This window comes from Leptonotus elevatus, chromosome 7 (assembly GCF_054856555.1).
Source record: "Leptonotus elevatus isolate MCC_2025b chromosome 7, RoL_Lele_1.0, whole genome shotgun sequence".
Lineage (NCBI taxonomy): Eukaryota > Metazoa > Chordata > Actinopteri > Syngnathiformes > Syngnathidae > Leptonotus > Leptonotus elevatus.
The window spans coordinates 11,757,508-11,769,798 of record NC_141245.1 but is presented as its reverse complement, the minus strand read 5'-3'; the positions used below and the strand labels follow the sequence as shown (position 1 = coordinate 11,769,798).

General features: G+C 39.7%; 1 protein-coding gene across 2 annotated transcripts; it reads left to right on the top strand.

Annotated features, from left to right (window-relative positions):
• The first annotated feature begins 1,215 nt into the window (after positions 1-1,215).
• Positions 1,216-12,159, top strand: LOC147170963 (septin-5-like). Of its 2 annotated transcripts, none has more exons than XM_086080331.1 (13): positions 1,216-1,346; positions 1,890-2,015; positions 3,663-3,992; positions 4,256-4,352; positions 4,449-4,535; positions 5,795-5,918; positions 5,985-6,119; positions 6,821-6,938; positions 7,015-7,116; positions 7,561-7,657; positions 7,752-7,914; positions 9,056-9,155; positions 10,862-12,159. In XM_086080331.1, exons 2-13 carry the CDS (start codon positions 1,920-1,922, stop codon positions 10,928-10,930), a joined length of 1,518 nt encoding a protein of 505 aa, XP_085936457.1. In that variant the 5' UTR covers positions 1,216-1,346; positions 1,890-1,919; the 3' UTR covers positions 10,931-12,159. The 2 variants fall into 2 exon arrangements, with proteins under 2 accessions (XP_085936457.1, XP_085936456.1); XM_086080330.1 differs by having other exon boundaries at positions 1,251-1,346; positions 1,897-2,015.
• The last annotated feature ends 132 nt before the right edge of the window (positions 12,160-12,291 follow it).

Here is a 12,291-nt window from a genome sequence, read left to right as displayed (position 1 = left end):
AATGATGCTTTTGTATGGATTAACATGACATTCAGCAAGATTTTTTCTTGTCAAGTTGGTCAGGTTTTGCTTGCTTATGCTCATTTGTTTGCAACAAGAAAATACTAAGTAAAGCAAGCGAATTGTAAACACATCACTGCATCTATTGCATCTCAAAACTCATCAATATTTATTTATTTTTGGGTTTGTTTGTGTTTGTTCTTTTGTGAGGTGTGAGATGGTATCAAAGCAATGATGGGCAAAAGGAATCATCAACAACAAACCTATTGACAGTTTTTCTTAGTGCTATGAAGGATGTGATGTCATCGCAGAAACGTATTTGGTCCCCGAGTTGCTCCAAGCTATGTTCAGTCATGCTTTTCTTGTTCCCTTTCAGCCATGACTGTGTTTCCCCCTCGCTGAAAGTTACGCTGGAATTTAGAATTGAGAATTTGGAAATTACACCCACAATTTCATTAACACGCAGTATCGCTTGTGTCTTTGGTGTACCTTTTAAAGATATTTCTTCTGTATGAAGCTTGACATTTTCACCTTGACATTGAGACCATAACTTTTGGTCCTGGAAAAGGTACAAACCATTATGGAAATGTCCAAGAATGTGTTGTTTCGGGTACTGGACATTGATATAGATCGGCCCTGTTTTGTGCACTGGCCTCTAACAGGACTTTCGTTGAATTCAGTACAGTTGGTATTCAGCAGGGGTGCTGTAAGTGGTGAGAAAGTGAATTCTAAGGGCCCAAGACTGACAAAGGCCATGGAGAATAGTATTTTTAATTTCCCTAAATCTCTGACAGTACCCGGTTTGTATTTGTGTCAGTTATGATTTCATCCCTCTTTGATTACATACAAAGTGGAAAATCTCCAAACTTATTATTCAGAAAATATTTTGACAATTGTGGCCTACATTTCCATATTGCATCCTTAATTCTTTATGTTGTAGACAATTACATTGTCATATAAAAAGTTTGTCGGTTATTCATCCACTTAATTAGAGAGCTCATTAGCATCCCTGTAATGTATAATTTACACTTGATAAATATTAAAACGTTGTTTGCATTGTATTACCACTTGCTAGTATCATATGTGATAATAATATAATGAGATACAGCTACTGGACTGTGCAGTGATGCCGCTCATCAATGTGTGTGATCGGTATCCTGAGGGGGGCGGGGGGGTCGATGGCGATGTAGGACGCAGCATGTATAAATACTGGGGCAGCGTTGCCTCCGTTTCCTGTTTCCTGCTGGAGAGGCCTCGAGGAGAAGTTTGTGGGGAGAAGCAGAACAGAGGTTGGAAATCTCTCTCATAGGCTTTCGGTACCCCGCAGGAGAAAAAGCACACAGAGGGTGAGAATGATTGCTTAATCTTAATCTTGTTTGTTGGGGGATGACTTTGATCATTCCGTTTTTCGCCTTTACTGAATTAGCAGCAGCCTCCTTTAAAGGCTGCGATCTGTAAAACCTTAAACGGCAATCGAGTTTGCATACAGAATATAACAATTTTGTTGACTTTGAGGCTCCAAAAGTGTGGATGTCTGTACGTATGTAGGTCACACCACTGAGCGTGTTGGGCATTGATCTCAGCTTTGGTTGTAGCTCAGCAAAGCAGGTCACTCATTTCCTAAAGAGTGCAACTATCAATTGCAAACTGCCCCAAAGCGGCGGATGCTTCCAGAATGACAAGACCATGGAGAGATTTTATACAAGACAAAAATGCTATTTTGGCTTTATTTAATACTTTTTTCCCCCTGCCTTCCTTTTTTGTTCTTATCCATTTTGCCTGTTCACGTTACTCCTTTCTCTCAACTGGTTCTCCAACCACGTGCCCTTGCCCCTCCTCTGCTCTTCCGTATTGAACCGTTCCACATACATACTCCCTTCTGCTTGGAGATTGCAGAGTTCACTGTAGCCCCACTTGCGATGGAGGACAGTGACCACGAAATTCCGTCTTCATCAGACGAGCGGGACTCCTGTCCCGTTTCCCCAAATCCAAGTGGGGACCATGATGCCGACCAGGTACCGCTCACTTCCCGTCTCGTCACTCAACCTGCCGATGTAGGATACGGGGTAAACTGGCGGGGCCACAACGTCGAGCACACCCACCAAATTGCAGGATGACAACCCGCCGCCAAGAACGTTAAAAGGGTCGTTCCGTGCCGAATCACCCCAAAAATCTGAACATTTTAATCAAGCAGATTTAGATGTTTATGAAACTTGGTGTACTTGTTGATAGTGATGGCACAACACTAAATTTCACATTTTAGGTCAATTGGAGCAGGGATTTGAGAGCTGCAGCCCATCGAATATCGATATTTTTGGCAAAAAGGGCGTGGCCACCTTCCTTTGAACTCTTATATATCAATGAATATCTGACGGTAAGGATACTTTGACTCCTTATTGTTGCTAAAAAAAAATACACCTCTGAAACTTTTATATGATTGAACGTAAGGGATTTCATTTCATGTGATCCACAAGGTCAACTTCAAGGTTAACTAAAACAAAAGGTCAAAAGGTTAACTAAAATATGCACGAATCTGCTAAATGATTTGGAATCCTTGTTGATTTCTCTTTACAACAATCCAACAATACCTTTTTTTTGTGTGAAGATTGACCCAGTAGTGACATTTAAGGGATCAAAGAAAGGTGGCCACGCCCCTTTTTGCTGAAAATGTCAAAATTTGATTGACTTCAAATTTGAGATAGTGTTGTGCCATCACCATCAACCAGTACAGCAAGTTTCCATCCATCCATCCATTTTCTGAACCGCTTATTCCTCACAAAAGTTGCAGGAATGCTGGAGCCTATCCCAGCTGGTTACGGGCAGTAGGCGGAGTAAACCCTGAACTGTTGCCAGCCAATCCAGGCACACCAAGTTTCATTAAAATTTAAATCTGCTTGGTTAAACCTTGGGTGATTTTCTGGAACGACCCAAAAGCACAAGATGAGTTTTTATTCTCAGCACAATTTACTGGTGACCAGTGACCTCCAGGCAGCCATTTTGTAAAGAACATTAGTGCCACCTACAACACATGAGTGATAATGGCTGCCATGTCATGATTGAGCAGTCACATGGACATGTTTACGATTGATTGGCTTTGGCAGAGGTCAGCACTCAAATAAGAACCATAAAAACAAGACACAAGTGTACTGGATTGTGCAGGTGCACATAATCAAGAGTCTCAAGTGTCGATCAGGACTTTAAAATCCAAAACACTTTGTTAATGACACAGCAAGCCGGCGTTTTCGTAACAGCAAGTCATGAGTTCAGAGTGGAGACATGGGCCTGTAGCCGAGATGAAACGCACTGACGGCTCTCTCACGGACACAAACTACATTATTCATCTTGGTTGTGTGCTATCAGTCTCTGGTAACTGGAGCCCAGCACGAGCAAAGCACCCAACGAGTACGTCAGCCTCCTACATACGTAAACTGCTGACCAGAAATGAAAATTGAACTGTAACTAACGAAAATAAATCATACATTCAGAAATCTTTGATATTTTAATGAACATTGAAACCCCCCAATTTAAAACCTCATCTTTCAGTTTGGTGATTATAAATTCCACATTGTACCAATGTAACACTTGGCATCTACCACCTCCTTCACCCTCTTCATGTCTTTTGACCCCCCCCCCCCCCTCATCCAACCCCGACACGTCTTCAGCATTCCAGCCACTCCGATGACTCCGAGGTGGAGAACATAATGCAAGACCCCCACCATCATGTCGAACTCGAGCACCCTGAACATGACCGTGACCTCAGCCCGCAGCATCATCCTGGCCAAGAGGCCGATGATGCAGACAGGGAAGCCGAGGGCCAAGACCACCCTCACGCCCCGTCCTGTTTGCGCCCCCCTGTGGCGGGTAGGGCCCAGTCGGATTCCGGTTTTGAGCCCGGCTTACCTCCCAGTGTGGACTTTGACTTGCCCTTCCCCGTCAGTCCCTCCAGGCCCAAAAGTCCGTGGGCCCGTTATGACCCTTACAGCAATAATGAGGTACAGGGCTGCAGTGAGGAGAAGATTGTGTGTGTCAGTAGTGTGTGTGCGTGTAGTTTGGTTGCTGGTGGAGCAGGAAGTGACTGTTGCTTTGTGTTGCTAGTGCCGCTGTGCTTGTGTTGACTTATTCACATACCAAACATTGCCGTTGGAACGTCCACATGATCTCCTTGTACAATGTTGAATGAGACAACCCACTTCAATGCACAGTTCTATGTAAACATTATGTCCTAATTCAGTTTTTTTTTCTCAATGATTTTCAGGATCAGGACAAGGAATATGTCGGTTTTGCAACACTCCCAAACCAGGTGCACCGCAAGTCCGTCAAGAAAGGATTTGACTTCACACTAATGGTGGCAGGTAAATGGCTAGTCTCAAGCAATCAGCAGCAACATTTGAGGCGAAACCCACCTCAAGTCTCGATGTTTAAGCTCGCTCGGGGATGTGTGCTTCCAGGCGAGTCTGGTCTTGGAAAGTCCACCCTGGTCAACAGTCTCTTCCTCACAGATCTTTACAAAGACAGGAGGCTGCTCAATGCTGAAGGTGAACACAGCACAACCTTAGTGGTCAACAGATTGTTGTCAGTTTTCTGGATCAGAGATGCAAGTAAACGTTGATTCCGAATCTCGTTTCTTTTCTGGTACATCAGGTTTTTATGATTATGATAATAATAATAACAATTGGGGATTTTTTTCAGACCAGTACGAGTACTCAACTCCCGAGGAGTCGCATATACCAAAAAATGACCCCAAAAAAGGCAGATACTTTTAAAGAAAGACCAGTATATCTCAATAGAGCATTTTTTCTTTAAGTTGCATGAAATTGTCAATTTTCTATTCTTCTCATTTCTTAAAATTTCTTCCATCAAGTTCCTAATTGTTAAACCGTCACAAGAGGGCAGCCTGATAAATGGTATCACACCTTGAAATAAGGCTAGCGATCAACCCAATACCGATACCTGTTATTGGTACTCGCCCATCCCTAATAATGATAATAATAATTCCTAACTTTTACTTGAAGCACTATTATATTAAATTTAATTATTTGCACTTCACTGTATGCCTTAAATAGAAGTTGTACAACGACATACTTTGATTGGGACTTTTTCTGGTAAGTTATTATTATTATTATTTATTTATTTTAATTAATTTTATTGTGTGTTTTATACAGAATGTTTTTTATGAACAAAAAGAAAATAGAATATTCCCATTAATGTCATGCAATTTTAAGGAAATTTGCTATATTGGGATGTATGGATCTTTTTTTTTTTTATATATATATTATCTGTTGTTGTTTTTGGGGATATTTTATGTATCAAAAGTACCGGTACTAGTGGTATGGGCACTTACTATATATATATATATATATATATATATATATATATATATATATATATATATAGACTATTTTGTAATATATATATATAAATTAGGGGATAAGTTCAGCAACAGGTGGATTTATATTAAGCATCAAAATGATAAATTACAACAAATTCCATTTTCTTGAGGGGCTCTTGTTCAACGGAAGGGGAAACATTTTATGCATTTTCATTTTTACAAATTCCAGCCATTTTGTCCTCAAATGATCCAAATGAATGCAGTACAAATCTGCTCTACAAATGAGTGCCCCTCAGGTCAACATGGAATGAGGTTTCACAAATGCTACCTTGTTGATCTTGTATGCCTGGAGCTAAAAAGCGCCATATCGAGCCAAGTCGGTACTGTCAAGTGGAAAATCCATTTGTGAATTGCAGTGTGTGGAAAGACCGCGATTCTTATGTCCTGTTTGTGTCGCACCTTCAGAACGAATCATGCAAACAGTAGAAATCACCAAGCACACGGTTGACATTGAAGAAAAAGGAGTCAAGCTGAAGCTGACTATTGTGGACACTCCGGGCTTTGGTGACGCTGTTAACAACACAGAATGGTATGGCACGCACACACGATCCGTTTGTGCTGTTCATCCTCACAAGCTGCGCGTCTCCCTCGCTAGCTGGAAGCCAGTGGCCGACTACATCGACCAGCAGTTCGAGCAGTACTTCAGGGACGAGAGCGGCCTCAACCGCAAAAACATCCAAGACAACCGCGTGCACTGCTGTCTCTACTTCATCTCCCCCTTTGGACACGGGTACGATAACGCGACTGCGTCCTTCAATCAGCCCACGAGGAAGGATCATAGTTGACCCACTTGCTTAGTGGCTGCCTCAGCTTCAGTATTTGACTTGAAAATGCTCCGTCTATTGACAACTGGTGTATGGAGGACCAAAACTGCCAAAATTAAAAATAGATAAATGACTCAATAAATAAATGAATAAAAGTGAAAATTAAAACGGATATAAAAAATATAATTCAAAAATTAAATACAAAAAAATTAATATAAATGTAAATAAAAACAAAAAATGAATATCTCTAAATAAATACATAAAAGTAAAAATGAATACAAAAATAAACAAGATTAAAAAATGAATAAATGTGAGGGCAGAGCGTTTTTATTTATTGATTGATATTTAATTATATTTATATATTTATTTTTGTATTTTTTTTTACTTTTTTTAATAGTTTTTTTATTTTTTTAATCTGTTTTTTTTTTTTACTTTTGTTTGTTTCGGGATATATATGTTGTTGTTTTTATTTATAATTATATTTAATTTTTTTATTTAAAAAATGTAATATCCAATTTCATTTTCACTTTTATTCATTTATCCATTTATTTATTTTTAATTTGGGCAGTTTTGGTCCTCTATAATGGCCGTCAACAGTGAATCCTCCCCCCTCCCTCATGCATTCGCACACTGAATACGTCCTTCATACTCGTGTTGTATTTTGCAGCCTTCGGCCGCTAGACGTGGAATTTATGAGGGCCCTGCACAAGAAGGTTAACATTGTTCCAGTGTTGGCCAAAGCAGACACGCTCACTCCGAGTGAGGTCAAGAAGAAGAAGATTAAGGTCGAGCTGTCGCACAAGTAGTATTTGTAGGTTTCTAACTTGCTGCTAAAATCTTTGTTGGGTTTGCTTTGTGCAGATTAGAGAAGAGATCGAGCTATACGGTATCATGGTCTACCAGTTCCCCGACTGCGACTCTGATGAAGATGACGACTTCAAGCAGCAGGATCACGAGCTGAAGGTGAGAGTGTGTGCGGCCTTTTGAGCTTTTGGACTCATTTTTTTTTTTTTTTTTTTTTTTTTTTTGTCACCTAGTACATTGCAATGACAATCCACACGAGTTTTATATTGCTGAGGAATGAAATAAAACAAGAGTGCGACCTTGTTGAGCTACTCTTGATTTAGCAACCTTCCTCCTCCTTTCGTGGTCCTCCTCTGGCTGTGAGGCGTGTCGAGCCTTTGCAGCAGTCTAAAAAAATGCACAGGTACAATTGATAAAGAGAGAGAGAGAGAGAGGAGTCCGACCTTCAATTGCATGGACAAAAGTATTGGGATACTTGAAATACTCAGTAAAATATTGGTTGTAGCTCAGTTAGGTGTCCCAACACTTCTGTCCAACTAGTGCATGGCATATTACGTTAACACACGCTAACATTTCAATCATTGTCCTTGTTCCCAAAATAAGGAAAGCATTCCATTTGCCGTAATTGGCAGCAACACGGTGGTGGAAGCCAAAGGGAAGAGAGTGCGAGGTCGTCTGTACCCTTGGGGAATCGTAGAAGGTAAAGGAGGGCCCCGTCATTAAAAGTCTAAATATCCAAGGTGGCACACGAAGCGTCAACATGTTGCTTGTTTTCACACCGGTTTGTTACACAGTTGAAAACTCTGCGCACTGCGACTTTGTGAAGTTGAGGAACATGCTGGTTCGAACTCACATGCAGGACCTGAAGGACGTGACCCGGGAGACCCACTACGAGAACTACAGAGCCCACTGCATCCAGAACATGACCCGCATGGTCGTGAAGGAGCGCAACCGCAAGTATGACAAGCAGACATCTTGAATATGTTTTTTTTTTTTAACATCCACATTTGAATGATTGCTTATTTCATTTGAGCTGTCATGAAGGGCAAGGGCGGACCTTCCATTGGGCAAGTGACTACGAACTCGAGATTTTCAGGGACCCCCAAACGTCTCATGAAAAAAGTTGTCTACAATTTAAAACTTATTCATTGCCGGCCATTTGAGAAGATTCATGTCAGAGGATATGCCTGTTAAAGTGCTGCAACTACATTATATATTCATATTTTTTATCAATTACAGTAAACCACTTGAGATTATTTACGTATTAGATAATAATTAGTAAATACTTGAATTTGTGCTTTTTAGTTTATGATAAACACTAATACTCCTATTTTAGCTTCATCCTAAGATTTCACTCCAAGGCCCAATATTGTGTTGACAGGACACAAATAACAAGGCCAGAGTTGAGACAAAAAATAAATAAATTAACAACATAATAATAATATTTACTTAACACGCTATCAGGACAAACTACAACAGTAGTTTGTCAACAAATCGCATCATAACCTACGCGTCAGTATTCGCCATCTTAGAACGCCTTTCTCTCTTACGTCTTCATATTATTGTAATGTAATGTAATGTTGAGTAGCACTGCCACCTAGCGTTGTAATCAGGGAACGCACAAACTTTTGGGGAGTAGTCTACAGCAATGGTTCTCAAATAAGGGTACGTAAATTTTAAAATATAGTTTTAAAGGAAAGTATATGTAAATATTTCAGAAAAATACAAGTTCATAAAATGAATTGTATATTCAGTAGGCTATTCTATTTCAGTGTCAAAAAGCCATCATGTCTCCCATACCAGAATGGCTCAACCCAACTTGTCATATGCCACCTAGAATCACCTGTCAATTACTTGAAAACGTTTTTAAAATTCAGATTATTATTTATTCTTGAGCTTTACTATGATCCCAAAGAAGAACACTTAATGTGTTGATTTATGTGCATAAATCTTTTATTTATAATTAAAGTAATTATTAGGTTTTTTTAGTTGTATATTTTTATTTGCAAATAATTCAACTTAGACCACATACATACAAATAGAGTTTCAAAGTTTAATAAATCAGACAATGTGTTTGTTTGTGTTTGTGTGTGTCTAGTAAGCTAACCAGGGAAAGCGGCACCGACTTCCCCATCCCGGCAATGGGCGACGTGGCCGACAGCCAGACGGAAAAGCTGATCCGGGAAAAAGACGAGGAGGTACGGCCCGGCGACCCCCAAACGGAGTCGCCCCAACAGCCGCACGGCGCTTTTGAGATGGAGCGCGAAGGCCACGCCCACACCCAGGCCCGCTCGCATCTGGAAGACGAGGCCCTTTAAGTGTCCTCGTCTTACGTTTACCCACAAGCCATTGCGGCTCATGCTTTAGCATCAAACTTGAAGATTTGAATACGTTTGTGTTGTCGATGGGACATTTCTTTCACTTCTAATCACAACTTTCCCTTTTTTCTCACGCTCTTTACTCATATTGCTCACATTCTCATTGTTAATGTTCTCACTCTCTGCATTGTAAGGAGTCATCAGCTCACTGTTTTCCTTCTGAATGCTCATTTGTTACTTTGTCCTGGACTGTCATTGGTCAGTTTCTCTCTTTTTTTTCTCAACTCCCTATTTGTTTTGCTCACATTCTCTCCGTTTGTTCTCACTGGTTGCGTTGTCATTCTTCAACTTCTTAGTTGTTTCTCACCACTTGTGATTCTCACTGACCACATTGTCATTGTTCATCTCCCCACCTCTTATTTGTCACCGCTGATGTTTTGCTAGCTGCACATAAGATAATGTTGTGGCATTCAAACTCACACCATGCTAGTTTCCACTCATCCCATCATTCACAGGCTAATTCAGTCTTGTTAGCATGAGCATAAATAGCTCAGTCACAGGCTAATTCAGTCTTGTTAGCATTAGCATTAAACATGAAAAAAGTACCGGTAGTTTGTCAACAATGTAAGATTACTATAACCTCCTTCATAGTTTTTAATCATAATAATGACATTATAAATGTTTTACCATTCAATGATTGACCAACAACACTTAATTAGTGCTAAAAGCAGAGGTGGCAAATCCAAAGTAAAAACCCTGCCACAGTTTGGCTTTAGCCCCATGTTCTAGCTAGCTAGCTAGCTCCCATGGTACTCGTTTACCTGCTAGGGCGCTAGCTAGTTAGCATCAATGGCTAAAGCCAAACTGTGGCAGGCATTTTACGTTCTGGACCTGGAATGCTTGCTTCAAGCAATTTATTTGAGAAAAAAAAATAAGATTAAAGATTACATTTTAAATAAATGAAACAGCAATTAGCTCATATGTTTCTACCATGAAGGTGCACAACTTTAAATTCAGACTACTGTGACCACCCATAAAAAACGATGGCTTAGAACACTGGTTCTCAGCCCCGGTCCTTAAGTACCCCGATCCATTCTTTTCCATGTCTCTCTCAACCAACCAACACACCTGAGGATCGTGATCAGGCTTCATGTAGAGCTTGCTGATTAGCTCATCGTTTGAAACACCTGTGTTGGCTGTGGGAGACATGGAAAACGGGCTGGACAGGGGTACTTGAGGGACGCGGGTGAGAACCACTGCCTTAGAAATTGTATAGTTAACGCTGTAGTTGATTAGAGATGATTGCTGTATATGCTAAAACTCTGCCTCACTTTTATCCCACATGGTCCTATTTATTTCAGCAAATAATAAAGAGACTATCATTTCTATTTTGTTTTTCCTTTTTGTATTGATAAAAACAATCTATTTAGCGATCAGAATTTAAGGTGCTGGCCCCCCGCAAGCTACATTAGGATAACTGTGGCGGCCATCGAGGTCACGTGATCGACGATGCAGTTTGCTATTGATTGAATTTGTCTTTTGGTGGCCAGCAGTGTGTAATGACGTGTTGTGATGTGTCCCGGCAGCTGCGGCGCATGCACGAGATGCTACAGCGGATTCAGGACCAAATGCACAGCAAGAAGGACGCCTACTGACACGCCGGGTCGCTCGCTTGAACTTTCACCTCCCGTTCGATCCCAACAACCTCATCAACCTCATCGGTGCCCATCATGCACTCGGCAGGATGAGGTAAAAACGCTCCGCTCTGTAAATAGGAATGGAAAAAAAAAACTGAAATGATGCTTCCAACATTTTTTTAAGGTTCTTTTTTTTTCTTGGTGCAGGTTTATTTGTCTTTTTTTTTATATTATAGGTCAACATCTGTCATTTATTTTATACAACACCAAAAAAAAAAATTTTTCTACAGATGATCTCCTGAAAATTATTTAGCAACTGTGGTGTTGTTTAACCTGTTTTGTATGAGTTGAATGAGTGAAGAATTATTATTGTTTAGACAAAATTGATTTGAAATTGAAAGTGCCACCGTGTTGTTAGTAGCAACACTTAGAGGTGCTTCTCAATAAATAACAGTGGCAATTCAATTTTTTTTTTATTTAAACTTGATCTTGCTTGTTTTATGAGTATGTTGGGCAGTACCCGGCAACCCCTCAGTGAGGCGCTTTGTCACCTCAGCCACCCCAGAAACATTTCTGGCTACACCCCTGCAACTACTTACATTTATTTTTATGCAATACTGTAATTAATTGAGATGCATCTGTTGCATATCAGATATGTTGATATATGTTACATATCAGAAAAACAATGCTTTCGTACTGCCTGATATGCTTTTTTTTATTCCACTGGATAAAATAAAAATCATGCTTTTGAATGGCCTCTTGTTGCTAATCAAAAGTTCATAGGCTAATGAAAACCATTGTCACAAATGTTACTGTAACAACTAAGTTGACACACTTGACAGTTTCATTTAATCGCATGTTATTTATGGGCATTGAAGCAATGTATAATACAGAATTGCAAAATTATGATGGACTTTGGAATTTTTGGTTACCACTTTGTGAGCTCGCATTACGACAAATAAATACTAATAATGTCATTTTTCTGGGCTGTTTAACAAAGCTTCACATTTTATTTGTAACATTTCTAAACATTGTAATTTACAAACCTCATTTGTTATTAATCACAACTTCCTGTTGTTTTTCCATCTCTGGCAGCCGTTACTTTTGTGTCTTTATATTGTTGTAGTCACATTTTTATTTTATGCTTCAAGTATATTTATGCTATAATGTATAAATGCAAATAAGGACGGCTGGGGAAAATATGCAAGAAAGCAGTTCAATGCTAATAAAAATACATATTAATTTCATGTGTCCCTCTATGCATATTTTCTTGTGACAGAATCTGACAAACGACTACAAGGCATTAATTAATTACAAAAAATTGCAAAAAAATAATTAATTATAATATATATATATATATTACTTGCTAGTAAGAGGTT